At 38.3% G+C, this 22,957-nt stretch overlaps 1 protein-coding gene and 1 non-coding gene across 7 annotated transcripts in view; both read left to right on the forward strand.

The window, feature by feature from the left end:
- The window catches only part of ASH1L (ASH1 like histone lysine methyltransferase), a 208,062-nt gene that overhangs the window by 53,400 nt on the left and 131,705 nt on the right, over positions 1 to 22,957 (forward strand). For 4 of the 6 annotated variants that reach the window (XM_040230325.1, XM_040230324.1, XM_040230328.1 and 1 more), the window contains one exon: positions 6,092 to 10,655. The exons of 1 other annotated variant lie outside the window; for it this stretch is intronic. In XM_040230325.1, coding sequence (XP_040086259.1) covers positions 6,092 to 10,655 — 4,564 coding nt within the window. Of the gene's footprint in view, positions 1 to 6,091; positions 10,656 to 22,957 lie in introns of those variants that run through there. One more of the 6 variants, XM_040230330.1, reaches the window with a different exon arrangement.
- LOC120857166 lies at positions 13,445 to 13,551 on the forward strand. The gene has a single exon (XR_005719623.1). It is a non-coding gene; the product is annotated as a U6 spliceosomal RNA (small nuclear RNA).

Here is a 22,957-nt window from a genome sequence, read left to right on the forward strand (position 1 = left end):
TTTACTTTAGTTATTGTGGAGCCAAAGTTAATGTTGAGATATCTTTTTTCCTATTTTAATATATAAAATTAATGCCACTTGGAATTTTTCAATATTTTATATGAACTTCAAGGTCATCTAGAAGTATACATATGCAGAAATAACCAGGAAGACTTATGAAAATGTTCTAGAAAATAATGGTTATGGCTGTACAATTCTGTGAATATACCAAAAACTTGCATTTGTGCTCAGAAAGGGTAAGTTTTACGTTATGTGTATTATATCTCAATGTTATAAATAACCAAGGAATTCCTATAGGATTACAAAAAGTCAAATTTTTTTTTAAGTATTAAAACATATTGTAAAGTTATAGTGTCAACATATTATTGTATTAATGGCTCAGGAATAAACATAAATGTGAAAGTGAAGTCACTCAGTCGTGTCTGACTCTTTGCGACCCCATGGGCTATAGCCTACCAGGCTCCTCTGTCCATGGGATTTTCCAGGTAAGAGTACTGGAGTGGGTTGCCATTTCCTTCTCCAGAACATAAATGTAAAAGAAGCAAAATGGAGAGCTTAGACCTAACTATAAATAAAAATATGTGATAAATGTATTTTAAGCCAGTGAATATGAAATGAGAAATGGAAAAACTGTTAGAACATTAGACAAAACCTTTTCATGTAAAAGTTGTTTCCCTACCGTAGATTATGTTTTAAAAATCCAAAATAGATAAGTAATTTAAAAATAAGAATGAGACCATAAAAACATTCATTGAAAATGTGGTGAAGATTGTCATCAATAGGAGGATGTGATCATTTCAGTTATGCTATGAAAAGCAAACTGTAAAGCTAAAGAGACTATTTTATCCAGTACAGTGATCAAGAGCTTGAGCTCTGAAATCAGACTATGTTTAAAGGATATTTTAATCACTTAATGATTAAGTGACTTTGGTCAGGTGACCTAGTTTCTAAACTATATTCCCTTGTTTAAAAGTAAATAAATTTAATGAGGATAATTACATTAACCACATCATATGGCTGTTGTTTGGATCAAATGACAGATTGTGTGGTAGTACAGTTTTTCATATGTTTTTGAATGCATTGAACTTCTTTTTCAGAAAAATAATAGGAAGTAGAAAGACAGCCAGTAAACTGAGAGAGAAATGTGCAACATCAGAGAAACTACTATTTCAAGAATATTAAAGGCTCTTCTAAGTGTGCTATGCTTAGTTGCTCAGTCATATCCAACTCTCTGTGACCCCAAGGACTGCAGCCCACCAGGCTCCTCTGTCCATGGGATTCTCCAGGCAAGAATACTGGAGTGGGTTACCATTTTCTTCTCCAGCTCTTCTAAATAAGAAATTATACACTCCACAATTTAGAAAAATGACATAGGTCAAGGCCTTCAACAGCTATTACCCTGCTGAAAAAATATACAAGGACTGCAAAATCACATACCAAAAAATGTCTTGTTCAGAATACCAGGCAGTAAGTGAAATGTAAATAGAAATGCCTCAAAAGTGTATCTTAAACAGGTTGTGAAACCTTAAACACTGATAATGGGAGTAAAAAATATTTTCTTTACATTTAGCACATTGACATTTCACAAAAAGAAAACTCACATAGCTTAATGTGAAAATACTACAAGCCATATAAAAATACAAACCAAAAGTAGAAAAAAAAAAAAAGGAACAAGTCAATAGATGAGTATAGATCTCACAACCAAAGAGGTGGAAATACTGAAACCATCTGAAAGATTTTGAAATGGTTTTTGGGCAAAAAGATAACAATTTGATAAAAACAGGACAATAAGAAGTGGATTTGAAATGAACCAAATAGTAATTACTGTAATGACATTTGAAATGAAAACTCAGTGAGTTTATTGGAACAGTAAATGAGAGAATATTGTTTTCTGGAGATAGATATAACCAAATCACCCAGTTGTCAAGGTTTGGGAACATTAAGATTGACATGAATACTGTTAGTCTGATGTTTAATTTCAAAATTGTCAGAAGCAAGGTTGTCAGTTGTTACTGCTTCTGCCATAAAGAATATCCTAAGTCATAAGATATTATCCTGGGTTACAGATACAGTGTTTATAATACTCTGAATTTTTATAATGAAGTTTTTTCCATTAAAAAAATCTTGATACAGAGCTGTCCTATTTGTATAATTATTAATTGTATATATCTTTTGCTATGACAAACCTAGACAGCATATTAAAAAGCAGAGACATTACTTTGCCAACAAAGGTCCGTCTAGTCAAAGCTATGGTTTTTCCAGTAGTCTTGTGTGGATGTGAGAGATGGACCATAAAGAAGGCTGAGCACCAAAGAATTGATGCTCTTGAACTGTGGTGTTGGAGAAGACTCTTGAGAGTCCTTTGGACTGCAAGGAGATCCAAACAGTCCATTCTAAAGGAAATCAGTCCTGAATATTCATTGGAGGGACTGATGCTGAAGCTGAAGTTCCCAATACTTTGGCCACCTGATGTGGAGAACGGACTCATTAGAATAGACCCTGATGCTGGGAAAGATTGAAGGCAGGAGGAGAAGGGGACAACACAGGTCAAAATGGTTGGATGACATCACCAGCTCAATGGACATGAGTTTGAGCAAGCTCCGGTAGATGGTGAAGGACAGGGAAGCCTGGTGTGCTGCAGTCCATGGGGTTGCAAAGAGTCGGAGACAACTGAGCAACTGAACACCAACAACAGATACGCCCTTCGACCAAGCAGTTCCAGTTTTAGAAGTTAATCTGAAGGAAATAATTGGATGAATAGATGTTCATCATCATATTACTTACAATAACAAATAGGCAAGGGACTTTCCTGGTGGTCTACTGGTTGAGAATCTGCTTGCCGATGCAGCAGACAAAGGTTCTTTCCCTCATCTGGAAAGATTCCCCCATGCTATGGAGCAGCTAAGCCCTTGTGCCACAACTATTGAGCCAGTGTATAGCCTGCGAGCCACAACTGCTGAGCCTGAGCTCCTAGAGCCTGTGCTCCACAGCGAGAGAACTTACCTCAGTGAGAAGCCTGTGCACTGCAGTAAAGAGTAGGCCCCGCTTGCTGCAACTAGAGAGTGCCCACATGAAGCAACGAAGACCCAGTGCAGTCATAAGTAAATAAATCTTTTTTAGGGGAAAAAAGTGTTAGGAGAAGAATTTAAATTAAAAAATAAATAGCCAAAAATTGTTTTAAAAGCAGCCAGTGTGAGTTTGATTTTATTAATTTTGAGCTATTATGAAACCATTAAATTGATAGACCGACCCTTGATTTATTTGCATAAAAAGGCATCTTCCTTGTATTATTCCAGTAGGATATGAAACCACAATCATTTTTGGCCCCATTTTTAAGAAAGAATGTACATGTGTTTATTTTAGTATATCATGAAGTATCTAAAATGTAAAACTGTTTATCTATGGATGATAGTATTTATACCTTCTCTTTTCTAGTGAGAATACTTTTGTCTTTGTTTTCAAGTTGAAAAAAATTATATGCTGGAAATGATGTTTTGATATAGTATCCTTTTCATTGGAAAATAATATACTCTTAAAATTGATACCTCTTATCCTTAGTTGTCATTTTAAGAGAGTAGTACCACCAGTACCAAATGTAGTTTTCAACATATTATTCTCTTTCACTCAGTTTATTCAGTTGTCAGTATTTGGAAGAAAAAACTCTTTGAAACCAAATTATCTGTGTTTTCTGTTTTATTTTTATTTTTCTCTTCTTTAGTCATAGACCATTTACTAATAGTTACTGTGGAATACTAACTAGTTTAGGATGATTTTAATTAATCTGAGACATTTTTTCTTGACAAAGGTGAAAAACCAGATTTCAATATAGTCTTTTAGCAGTTTACGGGAACCAGATTTTTTTACTTTTCTTTTAGACAGAATTTTTTAAATATCTTGTTGAAGTGTAACATAAATATAAGTGTAACAACTCAGTGAATTTTCACAAATTCAGCCACCCCTTGTAACCAATATTCAGTTTAACAAATAAAACTTTACCAGCACCCACTAAGATCTTATGCTTCTTTCTCATTACTACCCCACAGGAAGGGTAATCATTTTCCTGACTTTCATTATCATAATTAGTTGTACCTCTTTGTGAACTTAATATTCAGTATAAATAGAGTTATACAGTACATAGTTTTATTCTTATTCTGTATCCTTTCAGTTTTGTTTGTGAACATTATCTATGCTATGGTACATAGTCATAGTTTGTTCATAACAGATTTTTAAAGGTAAGTTTTAACATTTTCAGATATAAATATATTTTTAAATACTTTTTTTAAGCCTTTAATTTTTAAGTTTTGAAAAGTAACTGTAAAAGTACAAAATGGGAATATTGTTTTTTTAATAAGATGGAAATAAAATGTGCTTCTTTAATTACAAGTTTAATATAATTCAGTTGTATATGAGACTGTCAACAAAGCCCGTTTCCTTTTGGGCAAAATTATGAAAGTCCAGTCCAAAACAAGAGATAGTTCTCTTAATTCTGAGTCAGTCAAATATTGGTCATATTTTGTTTCTTCCCTCATAGATTACTATTTTCATTACATTTTAGTTTATTCTTCCATTTTTAACCAGATATGCACATATTAATATAGCCATATTCATTTATCCCTGTCTTATATGAAGGTATTGCTATAACAACTGTTGAAATTGTTGTTTTTCCCTTTAATAATACATATTCTAGATCATTCCATAGCAGTGTATTGATATTTCCTTTTTTTTCCCCAGTTGTTTGACACTCCATTGTATAATATATTTTGATTTATTTAGCCAGTCCCCTGTAGATAATTATTTAGATTTATTTTCAGATTTTGCTATTAAAATAGTGTTACATGTTTAGCCTTTTGCAAACATTAGATTTTTGCCAGTGTGTCTTCTGACCTAAAAGTGGGCAGAGGAATTAATGCATCTGTGGTACTTTTCTAGCTATTGCCAATTTCTATTTTATAGGGATTATACCATTTTATATACAGCACTTTTCCATTATGCATGGATTTGGTTTTTAATTTTCTATCCTGGTCCATTGGATCTTTTGTCTTTTTGTGCACTATACTATTTTTGTGATAGAGGCTTTAAAAGTTAACATTTGATACAGTTATCCCGTTCTTTTTAGATTTTGCTAGTATTCTTGCTTATATATTTTTCCTAATGAATGTTAGTAACTTTTCTTATTCCTGAGAGACTCTTGTTGGTGTTTCTATGAGGATCATATTAAATCTATAAATTTACTTAGGGAAAATTGTCATCTTTGTGTCTTCCTATCCACACTCACAGTATGTCTTTACCTTTGTTCAAGTCTTTCATTTGTCAGTTATACCTCAATTCTAAAAAAATCTTTGCTGAAACATGAAGAAAATAATCTTTGTCATCCAAAAGTAAAGCATACTGTTGTGTGAAATGATAAATTCATTTGTAAAGTATATAGTGAGGATTCATGACTTTTATAGCAATTTATATTATGACTTAAAAGTTCTTCCAACTCTTAAGATTTTATATAAAAACACATTCTAAAGAAAATATGAATATATTGTCTTTTCTTCTCACATGAAGAGAAAACTTGACTGTTCGTTCAGGATTATAATAAAGAATGTGTTAAAGGAGTGAAAGTTAAGTCAGAGATTGACCTGTATTGCTTTGAAATAATTTAAATCAATTAAAGGGATAAGCAGTGAACCATTGTTTTGAATGAAGACCATGGGATATTGTAGCTAACAATATTTATCTTTTCAAAAACAGTAATTAATATGGTAATGTATATTTAGTCCATCTAAAGTTAGGTGAAAGTAGACTGTGAATTTGCCTTTTTAAAATAATGTAAAAAATTATCAGGGATATTTCTGGTAGTATATATGTTCATTCATGTGGTTGAAAGTCAAGAAAGACTGCATCTTGATAGCCTCTGATATAGTAGTAGAGGAACTAACCTACTGTGACATTAGTGTAACATTAGTTAAGTAGGTTTTTTTTTTTAAAGCACTACCGCCTATCTTATATCTGATATGTGATCATCTAGTTCTATTGTAATGCTAAACTAAAATGGTATATAAGGTTTACTCTCTCTGAAACCCTTTTCTTATTCAAATTTTAGGATCCTTCAAAGTTGTACAAGAAATCAGGTGATGTTGCAGCCATTGAATGCCAGTCTGAAGAAACCATCCATCTTCATTCACAGGGAGAAAACAATCCTTTGTCTAAGAAGCTTTCTCCAGTACACTCAGAAATGACAGATTACATTAATGCAGCATCATCTACTCTTGTTGGTAGCCGGGATCCTGATTTAAAGGACAGGGCATTACTTAATGGAGGAACAAGCGTAACGGAAAAGTTGGCACAGCTCATTGCAACTTGTCCTCCCTCCAAGTCTTCCAAGACAAAACCGAAGAAGTTAGGAACTGGCACTACTGCAGGATTGGTTAGCAAGGATTTGATCAGGAAAGCAGGTGTTGGCTCTGTAGCTGGAATAATACATAAAGACTTAATAAAAAAACCAACTATCAGCACAGCGGTTGGGTTGGTAACTAAAGATCCTGGGAAAAAGCCAGTGTTTAATGCAACAGTAGGATTGGTCAATAAGGACTCCGTGAAAAAACTAGGAACTGGCACTACAGCGGTATTCATTAATAAAGACTTAGGCAAAAAGCCAGGGGCTATCACTACAGTAGGACTGCTGAGCAAAGATACAGGAAAGAAGCTAGGAATTGGTATTGTTCCAGGTTTAGTGAATAAGGAACCTGGGAAGAAACTAGGACTTGGCACTGTGGTTGGACTAGTTAATAAAGACTTGGGAAAGAAATTGGGTTCAACTGTTGGCCTGGTAGCCAAGGACTGTGCAAAGAAGATTGTAGCAAATTCAACAATGGGATTAGTTAATAAGGACATTGGAAAGAAACTAGTGAGTTGTTCTATGACAGGATTGGTCAACAAAGATGCCATAAACCTTAAAGCGGAAGCACTGCTCCCCACTCAGGAACCACTTAAGGCTCCTTGTAGTACAAGCATCATTAGTCATGAAAGTCAGGGACTTTCTGAATCCCTGAAAGACAGTGCCACCAGCAAAACTTTTGAGAAGAATGTCACACGGCAGAGTAAAGAAAGCATATTGGAAAAGTTCTCAGTTCGAAAGGAAATCATTAATTTGGAGAAAGAAATGTTTAATGAAGGAACATGTATTCAGCAAGACAGTTTCTCATCCAGTGAAAGGGGGTCTTATGAAACCTCAAAGCATGAAAAGCAACCTCCTGTATATTGCACTTCTCCAGACTTTCAAATGGGAGTTGCTTCTGATGCATCTACAGCAAAATCCCCTTTTAGCGCAGTAGGAGAAAGCAATCTCCCTTCCCCATCACCTACTGTATCTGTTAATCCTTTAACCAGAAGTCCCCCTGAAACTTCTTCACAGATGACTCCTAATCCGTTACTTTTAAGTCCTACCACAGAGCTAATGGAAGAAATTTCTGAATCTGTTGGAAAGAACCAATTTACTTCTGAAAGTACACATTTGAACATTGGTCATAGGTCTATGGGTCATAGCATGAATATTGAATGTAAAGGGATTGATAAAGAGCTAAATGATTCTAAAACTACACATATAGATATTTCAAGAATAAACTCTTCTCTGGGAAAAAAGCCAAGTTTGACTTCTGAATCCAGTATTCATACAATTACCCCTTCAGTTGTTAACTTCACTAGTTTATTTAGTAACAAGCCCTTCCTAAAACTTGGTGCAGTATCTGCATCTGACAAACACTGCCAAGTTGCTGAAAGCCTAAGCACTACTTTGCAGTCCAAACCCTTAAAAAAAAGGAAAGGAAGAAAACCTCGGTGGACTAAAGTGGTGGCAAGAAGCACATGCCGGTCTCCAAAAGGGCTAGAATTAGAAAGATCAGAGCTTTTTAAAAACGTTACATGTAGTTCACTATCAAATAGTAATTCCGAGCCAGCAAAGTTTATGAAAAACATTGGACCATCTTCATTTGTAGATCATGACTTCCTTAAACGCCGATTGCCAAAGTTGAGCAAATCTACAACTCCTTCTCTTGCTCTCTTAACTGATAGTGAAAAACCATCTCATAAGTCTTTTGCTACTCACAAACTATCCTCCAGTATGTGTGTCTCTAGTGACCTTTTGTCTGATATTTATAAGCCCAAAAGAGGAAGACCTAAGTCTAAGGAGATGCCTCAACTGGAGGGCCCACCTAAAAGGACTTTAAAAATTCCTGCTTCCAAAGTCTTTTCTTTGCAGTCTAAGGAAGAACAAGAACCCCCAATTTTACAACCAGAAATTGAAATTCCATCTTTCAAACAAAGTCTGTCTGTGTCTCCTTTTCCAAAAAAGAGAGGCAGACCCAAGAGGCAAATGAGGTCACCAGTCAAGATGAAGCCACCTGTACTATCGGTGGCTCCATTTGTTGCCACTGAAAGTCCAAGCAAACTTGAATCTGAAAGTGATAACCATAGAAGTAGCAGTGATTTCTTTGAGAGTGAGGATCAACTTCAAGATCCAGATGATCTAGATGACAGTCACAGGCCATCTGTCTGTAGTATGAGTGACCTTGAGATGGAACCAGATAAAAAAATAACCAAGAGAAACAATGGACAATTAATGAAAACAATTATCCGCAAAATAAATAAAATGAAGACTTTAAAGAGAAAGAAACTGTTGAATCAAATTCTTTCAAGCTCTGTAGAATCAAGTAATAAAGGGAAAGTGCAATCCAAACTCCATAATACAGTGTCAAGTCTTGCCGCTACGTTTGGCTCTAAATTGGGCCAACAGATAAATGTCAGCAAGAAAGGAACCATTTACATAGGAAAGAGGAGAGGTCGAAAACCAAAAACTGTCTTAAATGGCATTCTTTCTGGTAGCCCTACCAGCCTTGCTGTTCTTGAACAAACAGCTCAGCAGGCAGCTGGATCGGCATTAGGACAGATTCTTCCCCCTTTGCTGCCTTCATCTGCTAGTAGTTCTGAGATTCTTCCATCACCTATTTGCTCTCAGTCTTCTGGGACTAGTGGAGGTCAGAGCCCTGTAAGTAGTGATGCAGGCTTTGTTGAACCCAGTTCAGTGCCATATTTGCATTTACACTCCAGACAGGGCAGTATGATTCAGACTCTTGCAATGAAGAAGGCCTCAAAGGGGAGGAGGCGATTATCTCCTCCTACTTTGTTGCCAAATTCTCCTTCACACTTGAGTGAACTCACATCTCTGAAAGAAGCTACTCCTTCACCTATTAGTGAGTCTCATAGTGATGAGACCATTCCCAGTGATAGTGGAATTGGAACAGATAATAACAGCACATCAGACCGGGCAGAGAAATTTTGTGGGCAAAAAAAGAGGAGGCATTCTTTTGAGCATGTTTCTCTGATTCCCCCTGAAACCTCTACAGTCCTAAGCAGTCTTAAAGAAAAACATAAACATAAATGTAAGCGCAGGAATCATGATTACCTCAGCTATGACAAGATGAAAAGGCAAAAACGAAAACGGAAAAAGAAATACCCCCAACTCCGAAATAGACAGGATCCAGACTTCATTGCAGATCTGGAGGAATTAATAAGTCGCCTAAGTGAAATTCGAATCACTCATCGAAGTCATCATTTTATTCCCCGAGACCTTCTTCCAACTATTTTTCGGATCAACTTTAATAGTTTCTATACACATCCTTCTTTCCCCTTAGACCCTTTGCACTACATTCGAAAACCTGACTTAAAAAAGAAGAGAGGGAGACCCCCTAAGATGAGGGAGGCAATGGCTGAAATGCCTTTTATGCACAGCCTTAGTTTTCCTCTCTCTAGTACTGGATTCTATCCTTCTTACGGCATGCCTTACTCTCCCTCACCCCTTACAGCTGCTCCCATAGGATTAGGTTACTATGGAAGGTATCCCCCCACTCTTTATCCACCTCCTCCGTCTCCTTCTTTCACCACTCCACTTCCACCTCCTTCCTATATGCATGCTGGTCATTTACTTCTCAATCCCACCAAATACCATAAGAAAAAGCATAAGTTACTTCGACAGGAGGCCTTTCTTACAACGAGCAGGACTCCCCTCCTTTCCATGAGTACTTACCCTAGCGTCCCTCCTGAGATGGCCTATGGTTGGATGGTTGAGCACAAACACAGGCACCGGCACAAACACAGAGAACATCGTTCTTCTGAGCAGCCACAGGTTTCCATGGACGCTGGCTCTTCCAGATCCGTCCTAGAATCTTTGAAGCGCTATCGATTTGGAAAGGACACTGTTGGAGAGCGATATAAACATAAGGAAAAGCACCGGTGTCATATGTCCTGCCCTCATCTCTCTCCTTCAAAAAGTTTAATAAACAGAGAAGAACAGTGGGTCCACCGAGAGCCTTCAGAATCTAGTCCATTGGCCTTGGGATTGCAGACACCTTTACAGATTGACTGTTCAGAAAGTTCTCCGAGTTTATCCCTTGGAGGATTCACCCCCAACTCTGATCCAGCCAGCAGTGATGAACACACAAACCTTTTCACAAGTGCAATAGGGAGCTGCAGAGTTTCAAACCCTAACTCCAGTGGCCGGAAGAAATTAACTGACAGCCCTGGACTGTTTTCTGCACAGGACACTTCACTAAATCGGCCTCACAGAAAGGAACCACTGCCTTCCAGTGAAAGGGCAGTACAGACCTTAACAGGTAAGAGGTTTATTTTGTTGCCTGTTGTTTGTGTTAGAGAAATGGTGCATTTTGCCTACTGGTTGCCTTGGTACATGTACATGAGCTTTGAATAGCTCTAATGTTTTTTGATTTTGTTTTTATAAATGTATTTTGAAATGTTATCTTCCACTGTTTTGTTTTCAGTAGATGTGAGAAGTAAGATAAGGCATGTCTTTGAGTTAATTTTTAGTTTTGAGAAGAGAGATCATTATCAAAACAAGAGATAATACTCAACTTCTGGAAATCAGGAAAAATTACTTTCTTATGCAAAAAGGCCATTATAGTTTCTTTAGGGAGATACAGCTTTACAATGTTGTGGCTCTCTGTTAACAGCTTTGCAGGATTTTTAATATATATACTGTTGTTTGGTTTTTGTGTTTTTTTTTTTAAGTATAATTGATTTATAGTGTTATGGCTATCTGTTAATAACTTTGCAGGATTTTTAATACATGATAATTCAATTTATAAGTGTTTCTGTGTTATACGAAGAATATGTTGTTAAGTCTGTACGTCGCATAATAAAAATCTAAGCATTCAAAACTGAATTTTCGGGCATTCCCTGGGATCCAGTGGTTAGGACTATGCTTTCACACTGTGGACCCAGGTTCAGTCCCTGGTTGGGGAACTAACAAGCCATGCAGTGTGGCCAAAAACAAAATAATCAAGTTTGTATAGCTGAATATTTAGCAGGACTTCATTTTTCAGAGTACCTTTAGGTATCTTCATAAAAGCTGCTTTAGTTGAGTAAAATGACATGACGCAAATTTAGATAATATATTTGTAATGTCTAAAAAGTTTCTTGAGAATTGAAAAGAATATAGAAAACAAGAAAAAGGAAGCATTGCCTATTCATGTATAAGATATCTCTAAGTCAGGAGTTCTTTATCAAAGATCTCAAATTTGCCAGCTGATAAATTAACTCTAGAAAGTTCATGAAACCTCTGATGTTGTAAGTAAAATTATGTGTATGTGCTGCTGTGTGTGCTGTGCTTAGTTGCTCAGTCATGTCTTACTCTTCGCAACCCCGTGGGCTGCAACCTGCCAGGCTCCTCTGTCTATGGGATTCTCCAGGCAAGAATGCTGGAGTGGGTTGCCATTCCCTTCTCCAGGGGATCTTACCAGCCCAGGGATTGAACCCAGGTCTCCTGCATTGCAGACTATTCTTTACCATCTGAGCCACCAGGGAAGCCCTATGTATATGTATGCTTGTGTGTATTTTTCAGGAAAAAAAATCCATGCATTTGATCAGATTCTCCAGGTAATCTCTCTAAGCTTTAATATCTTTTCTATAAAATGGAATTAGTAGGGTTATTATTAGAAGCAGTAAGTGTGATTATAGTGTTTATTTAAATGATTTGCACATAGTAAACACACTGCTGCTGCTACTGCTGCTGCTGAGTCGCTTCAGTCGTGTCCGACTCTGTGCAACCCCATAGACGGCAGCCCACCAGGCTCCCCCGTCCCTGGGATTCTCCAGGCAAGAACACTGGAGTGGGTTGCCATTTCCTTCTCCAGTGCATGAAAGTGCGAAGTGAAAGTGAAGTCGCTGAGTTGTGTCCAACTCTTCACGACCCCATGGACTGCAGCCCACCAGGCTGCTCCGTCCATGGAATTTTCTAGGCAAGAGTACTGGAGCGGGGTGCCATCGCCTTCTCCAAGTAAACACACGGATGTTAATTAGTATTATTCTTCCAAAAGATTAAAAGCTTGTGCATTAGAGGAAATGATAAACCCCTCAAAGAAAAGAGTTTTTGTTCCTGATTTTAATTATTTGTGAACTTTTGAACAATAGAAGCTATCTTGATAGAGAGGCTGAGTGTTCTTTAGTTTTTAATAATGTAATAAAGAGGAAAAAAATCATAAACTCTAGGTTCATTCAACATATTTTTTTATAAAAATGAATATCTGCTGTCTGCCAGACATTTTACTTTGTGGACTCTTGAAGTGTAATAGAGAATAGGGCACACAGGTTCATTGTTCTCATTGAACTTAATATTGGAGGAGATGGGTAATAAACAATAAAAGCTACAAATTCAATGTCATAAAAATTTTGACAAGCAGTTTATAAATATACAGAAAGACATACATACATATATATGTGTGTGTGTGTGTGTGTGTGTATATATATATATATATATATATTTTTTTTTTTTTTTTAACAAGCCCAGAGTTCTTTGTAAGTATGAAATGGGGGCCTAACTCAGGAAGCCTTCCCTGAGAAGGTGACCCTAGACTGTTACTTGAATGAAGGATAAACAGCAGTTATCTAGGTGAACAGAATTTCCCCTTATTCATCTACTCATTCATTTATTTATTGAATTGCAAAACATCTACCATTCTTCCAGTCAGTTTTATATAGTAGAGAGTAAAGACTTGATACCTTGCCTCATTAACTTTCAGCTTGGTGAGCGAGGACAAACTGTAGAGTGGTAAGCACACAAATAGTAGCATAATTAATTTAAGAAGTGCTGCAATTAATATAACAGCATTAGAGTAAATAAGGGGGGGGGTACCTATTTTAGATGGAGTAATTAGTTATAGCCCAGGGATGAAAATTTACTGTTAGGGATATGAAACCACCAAGCTTTTCAACCTGAGGATTGGGTGAAGAGCACATTTGAAGATCTTAAAATGTTAAGGAGCTTAGACATTAGGAAAAGTAGGGGAGAGGTCAGAAGGTTCATTGTGGTGAGAGAGGGAATACAAAACAGAATGATGAGAGAGTTGTGAAAGAAAAAAGCCAGAGTATGTTAAAGATAGTGATTTTGGTGCTCGCTTCGGCAGCACATATACTAAAATTGGAACGATACAGAGAAGATTAGCATGGCCCCTGCGCAAGGATGACACGCAAATTCGTGAAGTGTTCCATATTTTTATTGCCTGTTACTGTTACAGTTTTAATTAGATAGTGTTGTCAGCTATTAATTGCCATAAAGATAAGACTAAACCTTTTTTTTTTTAACAAACAAACAAAAGATATTGATTTTATAAAAACCAAAGCAAAAACAAGTTTTGATTTTAGATTTGGATTTTCAAAGATCATTCTAGCTCTGTGTGAACACTGAATTGTAAATGTAAAAACAGTTGCAGGAAAACCAATCAGTGGACAATTGCAGTACCCTACATAAAATGATACTTAGACAAAGATGTTGGCAGACTGCTTCATGAATATTTGAGAGGTTCGTGCATTGTCCCGATATAGAATAGACTGGAAGAGGAGGGATTTGGGGAGAGCACAGGTTTGCTTTTTAATATTTATAAACCTTAAAATGCCTTTATAAAATTCAAATGGTGATGTTGAGTGGGCATTTGGGTATCTAGTTCTGGAGCTCAAGAGAGATGTTTGGGCTAGAGATAAGGGCCTTTCACTCTGAGGTTTTGAAAAACTTTGGTGATATTATTCACTAAAGATAAAAGGGTGTCTGACAGACTCTCAAAACCTATTAAACTTTGTAAACAGAGCACCAAGAAAAGCAATAATTCTGGAAAATACCAGCAGCAGGTAAAAATATGTATTAAATTGTTCAATAAGTAATGAAATACTGCAGTAAACATAGGACTTTTAAGAAAGATGAAAGTAGCCTTATAGAAGCAGATACAAAGAAGGGTTAAAGCTGCTCAATGTAGTTAACGTGTTAGTCACTCAGTCATGTCCAACTATTTGTGACCCCATGGATTGTAGCCCACCAGGCTTCTCTGTCCATGGAATTCTGCAGGCAAGAATACTGGAGTGGGTTGCCATGCCCTCTTCCAGGGGATCCTCCCAACCCAGGGATCGAACCCCAGTCTCCCACACTGCAGACAGATTCTTTACGGTCTGAGCCACCAGAGAAGCTCAATGTATATCATAAATATAAATTGATGCCAGATATAGTTGGTTCTGGTTTATTGTCCTTATTTGTTTCTTTTGCATTAAGATTGGGGGGAACACATAAGCATTTGTAGGGGTATCTGTGACCAGTTGTTCCTAAAAGGATGCATGGGCATTCTGGACAAAACTACGTTGCTCAGCGGTTTACTTCATTTAGTTGGTGTTCATGTAGTCTTCGTGTAGCTGCTAATCTTGTGTTTCAAAACATTAATGTACTTTGAAAAATCATGTATGTACTCAACTTCTTTGTCATTCTGGAGCTGTTTCACACTGTAGAAGCACTGTAACGAGACAGACTATATATCTGAATCCTCTTAACTGTTTATCTGCATGTCATCATGAGAGAAAGATTTCCCTACAGAGAATACAGAGTGAGAAAAAAAAGAGAGCCTTGGGTAGCTTTGAACAATTTCATTATTTAAAGTAGTGGTTAAAAACCATCGACCTTTGGTTTGTATATGACCCATTACGGTGATTTCTATAGTTTTTTTTAATGCTGAAATTTTAAAATCTGGAGATCTCACATAACTGTTGAGAGTTCTACTTACTCTCCTTTGAAAAGAAATCAGAACATCTGACAACATTTAATTCATATTTCCTGGATGACATCAAGGTTGGGTCTCAATAATGGCACCCCCTCCCCACTCCCCAGGTCTTTAGTCAGGACATGCAGTCTTCCATTTGCTTCAGTCTTCACAGTTTCCTGATGTGTGTTACAGCTAACCCAGTTTAACTATTTAAGTGGTTTATCTGGCTCCAAGGAATATTAAAGCTGTGGCCCCTAATTTAAGAGTTGTGAGAAGCTTATAACAAGTGGGGAAATTGAGGTGAAGGTGAAGTGAAATGACAGGTTAGTTTGTTGAATATATCAAGTATATCACCTTCATGGACAAAGTCACCCAAGAGGCCATTTATTGGGGTTAGAGTGGAAAGGATGGATCCACACATCTGGCTTCAGGGACCTTAGGGACTGAGATAGCAGGGAAATCTAACATATGCAGAAATACCTGCTTAATGAATAAGAAGCTGTCTTATTTCCTTCCTTTAAAAAAATAAATAAAAACATAGTCAGGCCTCTGTGAAGAGTGAAAAAGCTGTCTTAAAACTTAACATTCAGAAAACTAAGATCATGTCATCCGGTCCCATCACTTCACGGCAAGTAGATGGGGAAACAGTGAGAAACTTTATTATATTTTTTGGACTCCAAAATTACTGCAGATGACAACTGCAGCCATGAAATTAAAGAACACTTGCTACTTGGAAGAAATGCTATGACCAACCTAGATAGCATATTAAAAAGCAGAGACATTACTTTGCCAACAAAGGTCCATCTAATCAAAGCTATAGTCTTTTCAGTAGTCAGGTATGGATGTGAGAGGTGGACTATAAAAAAAGCTGAGCTCCAAAGAATTGATGCTTTTGAACTGTGGTGTTGGAGAAGACTCTTGAGAGTCCCTGGACTGCAGGGAAATCAAACCAGTCAACCCTAAAGGAAATCAGTCCTGAATATTCATTGGAAGGACTGATGTTGAAGCTCCAATACTTTGGCCACCTGATGCAAAGGACTGACTCCTTGGAAAAGACCCTGATGCTGGGAAAGATTGGAGGCAGGAGAAGGAGATGACAGAGGATGAGATGGCTGAATAGCACCACTGACTCAATGGACATAAGTTTGAGCAAGCTCTGGGAGTTGGTGATGGACAGGGAAGCCTGGCGTGCTGCAGTCCATGGGGTCGCAAAGAGTCGGACATGACTGAGCAACTCAACTGAAGTTCCTGTTCTGATCAATTCTCTGTCATCAACTGGGTTTCCTCTAATTTAGATCAGTTCTGATACTAATCACCTTGAATTAGAGAAGACCCTACAAGTTAAGAGCAAAGATTTTTTTTTGAAGACTGCCCCCGCTTAAGATGCTAGCTGCAAGTTTCAGTGTCGCCAATCCACCCACACTTCTGTTCAACCTGCCACAAGTTAAGGTTTTTACCACAACCCTTCATTTAAAAAAAAGAAAACCTGAAATGGGTTATTTATTTTATTTTTGGCTACATTGGGTCTTCATTACTGCATGTGGGCTTTCTCTAGTTGCAGTGATTGGGGGCTACTCTCAGGCTTCTTATTGCAGTGGCTTCTCTTGTTGCGTCTCCCAGGCTCTAGAGTGCTTAGGCTTCAGTGGTTGTGGCGCAGGGGCTTAGTTGCTCCATGGCATGTGGGATCTGCCTGGATCTGGAATCGAACCTTTGTCCCCTGCATTGGCAGACAGATTCTTAACCACTGGACCACCAGGAAAGTCCTAAGCCCTCAGTTTTGATAATTTGGTGGAATGGCTCACAGAACTCACTGAAACCACTGTAATTACAATTGCAATTTTATTATAAAGGATACAGATCAGGAATTGAAGAGATGAATAGGGCAATAGCTGGTGTGGAGAAAGGGACACATGCCCTCTTTCTGGAATATGGGTGTGTCATCCTCCCAGTAGATCACTATGTTCACCAACCAAGAAGCTTCACAAGGCCTCTGGGTTCAGAATTTTGATTGGGGTTTCAGTATATAGGCATGCTTGATTAAATCATCGGCCACATGTTTGCATTCAGTCTCTAATCCACCTCCATCCTCTGTAGGTTGGGCTCACCCAAAGTTTCAACTGTCTAATCTTGCGGTTGGTCTCTAATGACCAGCCTCCATCCTGAAGGAATCTTAGGGTTCACCTTAAGTCACCTCTTAGACATAGCAAAGACACTACTATCAGGAAATTCCAAGATTTTTTTGAAGTTATGTGCCAGGAATCAGAGGCAGAGATCACGTGTATTCTTTATTCTATCACAAGTCTAATTTAAATTCTTTTGTTAATTAATCTGTACCTTGGAATCTCTCTTCTTCACAGTTACTCTTTAGTTAAGTGGGTAGAAATGTGTCTTGATTTACTAACAGGGTTTGTTTTTTTTTCCAGGAGGTTAAAGAATGAATAAGAAATAGTAGGGAAATGTGGGCAGTTAAAATTCTTACAGCTTTAACAGACATGAAAGTCTTAACAGACATGAAAATTGGCTTACCTATTCACAGAAAACCAGCTGAGAAAAAGATATTTAGTTAAGGAAAATAATAAGGAAAAAGTGCTAAATCGTGGCATATCTTCTAATTTGATCACTGAAAGTCAGAATTTGTTTTATTTAGGCAAAGCTTAAGAACTTGGTTTTTTTAATCTTAAACTATTATGGTAGCTGTCCGTTCAGCAGTTATTTTGTGTCTATTATTTGCCAGATACAAGGAACGCAAACAAAAGGAATAAGATATAATTTCTGCCTTCAGAGAATTTATACTTCATTGGAGTATATGAACATGCAGACTTCCCTGGTGGCTCAGATGGTAAAGCATCTGCCTACAATGTGGGAGACCTGGGTTCAATCCCTGGGTCAGGAAGATCCCCTGGAGAAGGAAATGGCAACCCACTCCAGTATTCTTGCCTGGAAAATCCCATGGATGGAAGAGCCTGGTAGGCTACAGTCTTTGGGGTCGCAAAGAGTTGGACATGACTGAGCGACTTTCTTTCTTTCTATACAAATAGTAATTAATTGATAACTCCTAAAATTGAGGTACTCACACCATATTTTAGGGAGCAGAGAAGGACTCACTTCAAAGTAGCCAGGAAGATACTTTGAGTTTATTGTGCAAAGAATAAAGGGTAAAGACTATTTTTCATAGAGAAGTAAGTTTTGGAGGATTTTGGAGACATGATATTGTACTGAGATAACTGTAAATAGTCTGATATGGGACCAGGAAATGTGTTTGGAAAGATAGATGGGGAACAGATCATAGAGCCTCTTGTTAATGTAGGATACCAAAGAGTTTGGAGTTTACCTTATAGGCAGTGGGAAATTAAGGGTTTTAAAGTCTATGCCCCAACCAGTAATGCTGAAGAAGCTGAAATTGAACAGTTCTATGAAGACCTACAAGACCTTTTAGAACTAACACCCCCAAAAGATGTCCTTTTCATTGTAGGGGACTGGAATGCAAAAGTAGGAAGTCAAGAAACACCTAGAGTAACAGGCAAATTTGGCCTTGGAATGCGGAATGAAGCAGGGAAAAGACTAATAGAGTTTTGCCAAGAAAATGCACTGGTCATTGCAAACACCCTCTTCCAACAACACAAGAGAAGACTCTACACATGGACATCATCAGATGGTCAACACTGAAGTCAGATTGATTATATTCTTTGCAGCCAAAGATGGAGAAGCTCTATACAGTCAACAAAAACAAGACCAGGAGCTGACTGTGGCTCAGATCATGAACTCCTTATTACCAAATTCAGACTTGAATCGAAGAAAGTAGGGAAAACGCTAGACCATTCAGGTATGACCTAAATCAAATCCCTTATGATTATACAGTGGAAGTGAGAAATAGATTTAAGGGCCTAGATCTGATAGATAGAGTGCCTGATGAACTATGGAATGAGGTTCGTGACATTGTACAGGAGACAGGGATCAAGACCAACCCATGGAAAAGAAATGCAAAAAAAAAAAAGGCAAAATGGCTGTATGAGGAGGTCTTACAAATAGCTTTGAAAAGAAGAGAAGTGAAAAGCAAAGGAGAAAAGGAAAGATATAAGCATCTGAATGCAGAGTTCCAAAGAATAGCAAAAAGAGATAAGAAAGCCTTCCTCAGCAATCAGTGCAGAGAAATAGAGGAAAACAACAGAATGGGAAAGACTAGAGATCTCTTCAAGAAAATTAGAGATACCGAGGGAACATTTCATGCAAAGATGGGCTCGATAAAGGACAGAAATGGTATGGACCTAACAGAAGCAGAAGATATTAAGAAGAGGTGGCAAGAATACACAGAAGAACTATACAAAAAGATCTTCACGACCCAGATAATCACGATGGTGTGATCACTCACCTAGAGCCAGACATCCTGGAATGTGAAGTCAAGTGGGCCTTAGAAAGCATCACTACGAACAAAGCTAGTGGAGGTGATGGAATTCCAGCTGAGCTATTTCAAATCTTAAAGGACAGTACTTAAAGATGATGCTGTGAAAGTGCTCCACTCAATATGCCAGCAAGTTTGGAAGACTCAGCAGTGGCCACAGGACTAGGAAAGGTCAGTTTTCATTCCAATCCCAAAGAAAGGCAATGCCAAAGAATGCTCGAACCAGCACACAATTGCACTCATCTCACATGCTAGTAAAGTAATGTTCAAAATTCTCCAAGCCAGGCTTCAGCAATACGTGAACCGTGAACTTCCTGATGTTCAAGCTGGTTTTAGAAAAGGCAGAGGAACCAGAGATCAAATTGCCAACATCCGCTGGATCATCGAAAAAGCAAGAGAGTTCCAGAACAACATCTATTTTTGCTTTATTGACTATGCCAAAGCCTTTGACTGTGTGGATCACAACAAACTGTGGAAAATTCTGAAAGAGATGGGAATACCAGACCACCTAACCTGCCTCTTGAGAAATCTGTGTGCAGGTCAGGAAGCAACAGTTAGAACTGGACATGAAACAACAGACTGGTTCCAAATAGGAAAAGGAGTACATCAAGACTATATATATTGTCACCCTGCTTATTTAACTTGTATGCAGAGTACATCATGAGAAACGCTGGACCGGAATCAAGCTGGAATCAAGATTGCCGGGAGAAATATCAATAACCTCAGATATGCAGATAACACCACCCTTATGGCAGAAAGTGAAGAGGAACTCAAAAGCCTCTTGATGAAAGTGAAAGAGGAGAGTGAAAAAGTAGGCTTAAAGCTCAACATTCAGAAAATGAAGATCATGGCATGCGGTCCCATCACTTCATGGGAAATAGATGAGGAAACAGTGGAAACAGTGTCAGATTTTATTTTGGGGGGCTCCAAAATCAGTGCAGATGGTGATTGCAGCCATGAAATTAAAAGACGCTTACTCCTTGGAAGAAAAGTTATGACCAACCTAGATAGCATATTGAAAAGCAGAAACATTACTTTGCCGACTAAGGTCCGTCTAGTCAAGGCTATGGTTTTTCCAGTAGTCATGTATGGATGTGAGAGTTGGACTGTGAAGAAGGCTGAGCACTGAAGAATTGATGCTTTTGAACTGTGTTGTTGGAGAAGACTCTTGAGAGTCCCTTGGACTGCAAGGAGATCAACCCTGGGATTTCTTTGGAAGGACTGATGCTAAAACTGAAACTCCAGTACTTTGGCCATGTCATGCGAAGAGTTGACTCATTGGAAAAGACTGATACTGGGAGGGATTGGGGGCAGGAGGAGAAGGGGACAACAGAGGATAAGATGGCTGGATGGCATCACGGACTTGATGGACGTGAGTCTGAGTGAACTCTGGGAGTTGGTGATGGACAGGGAGGCCTGGTGTGCTGCGATTCATGGGCTCGCAAAGAGTCGGACACGACTGAGTGACTGAACTGAACTGAAAGTAGAATGATTTGCTAAGATCATATGGATAGCACTTTGATAGATGGATTAGAGAAAGATCAGGTAGACCAGGTTGGATGTTCTCTCAGTGAAATGTTATGGGTCCCTGAACTAAGGTAGTGATAGAGAAAACAATATTCAGAGGAAATAGATTTTATTTTTATAATTTTGTTGGTTTATTATTGACTTGACTGGATCTTTGTTATTGCACGTGGGCTTTCTCTAGTGGCGAGCAAGAGGTACTCTCTGGTTGTGGTATGCTGGCATCTCATTGTGGTGGCTTCTTGTTGCGGAGCATGGGCTCTAGAGCACAGGCTCTGTAGTTGTGCTGCATGAACTTAGTTGCCCTCAGCATGTGGAATACTCCCCAGCCAGGGATTAAATCCATGTCCTCTGCATTGGCAGTTGAATGTCCAACCACTGGACCACCAGGGAAGTCCAGAAATAGATTTTAAAAATCATAAAGAAGAGAAAGCGGGAAGATTTTAGAATGTCTCTAAGATACCTCTCTCAGGCAGTTGGTTGAATGGTGATGTGATTAAAAGAAAATATTAGTTGTTCAGTTATGTCCGACTCTGCTACCCCATGGACTGTAGCTGTCCAGGCTCTCCTGTCCATGGAATTCTCCAGGTAAGAATACTGGGTAGCCATTCCGTTCTCCAGGGGATCTCCCAGGTATCCCCTGGGTTTCCTGCATTACAGGCAGATTCTTTACCATCTGAGCCACCAGGGAAGCCTAATTAAATAAAAGGTGGTTTGCAAAAGGAAACTGGAGATGGAAAATGGATTTGACTTTCATGCTGTTTAGTGGGATATATGAATCAGTAGCTCAAAAGAGAAATCAAACCTGAAGGTAAAGTTTTAGATCAGTGGTTGTTTAAAGGAATTAAGAGCAGGAATGACAATGTTTAGGGTGAGCACACTGGGTTTCCTAAGGGAGTTTTGTACTCAGGAGTGTCAGATGCTGATCTGTCGGGGGCCAGCGTGAGGAGCTCCGCCCATGGCAAAGGTCATGAGGAAGGAGGCTTGGCATACGCAAAGGCGTGATCAAGCCTCAGGAAACCCCCTGTTCCCGAGCATCTAACCCCAAAACCAGAGTCTGTTTTATGCTCTCACCTACGCCTCTGACTTTACGGGGGGCTCTCCCCCATAATCGTTTCTCTCGGAGAAGGAGTAAACGTGCAGCTCCAAGGCAATAAAAATTCCTGGACGTGACAAGAGTGTTTCAGCTTACGAACTCCTCTGAAGGTTATCTAGCCCGCCTGTATAGGTTCGTCCGGCCACATGTGATTGTTTACAGCCTCCCAATCTGAGAGGCACGAGATGTTTTAGACTTACTAAAGGCAAATTCTTTTGGGGAGTTAGAAATTATTAGTATAGTGGGTTGGTTAGGAATTATATTGGTGAAGGGTTTTTCATTTGTTGTGTCAATAATTGCTGCTAATTCCCTGCTCTGGGTGGGACAAGGATGTCTCAGGTCAAACCTCTCTGCTGACAGACTAGCTTGTGTTACAGAATTATCCATACTCCTGCCACTAGCACATGATTGTTTACTACCTCTCAACCATAAACAGCACAGAGAGTTTTGGAGTATTTTGAGAGTCTTAATTAGCATAGGGCTTTTTCTTCTCATTGAGTCAATGATTGCCGCCAGGCCTCCATATCCTTAGGCACCTGGGAATATATTAATCAATGTATTTGGAATATAGAAAAGGAAATATAGTAGTTTTTGATGTTAGCAATACTAGACTTTTTGAGTTAATGGATTTTCTCTTTTGTAATAGATCACTGTGCTTTGTTATAAATCACTGTGTCTTTGTTATGTAAAAATGTAACTATCGCTGTCTTAAGACTAAATAGATCTTAAGGGGAGCATTGATGAAAGGATTTTCATTTGTTGGGCTGATGTTTGCTGCTAAATCTCCATATTCCCTGCCCGTATAATGAATATAACTAACATATAGGAGAAATAAGTATTAACCTTTAAACATATAGGAGAAAT

The sequence above is a fragment of the Oryx dammah genome, unplaced genomic scaffold (genome assembly GCF_014754425.2).
Source record: "Oryx dammah isolate SB20612 unplaced genomic scaffold, SCBI_Odam_1.1 HiC_scaffold_28, whole genome shotgun sequence".
Taxonomy (NCBI): Eukaryota; Metazoa; Chordata; class Mammalia; order Artiodactyla; family Bovidae; genus Oryx; species Oryx dammah.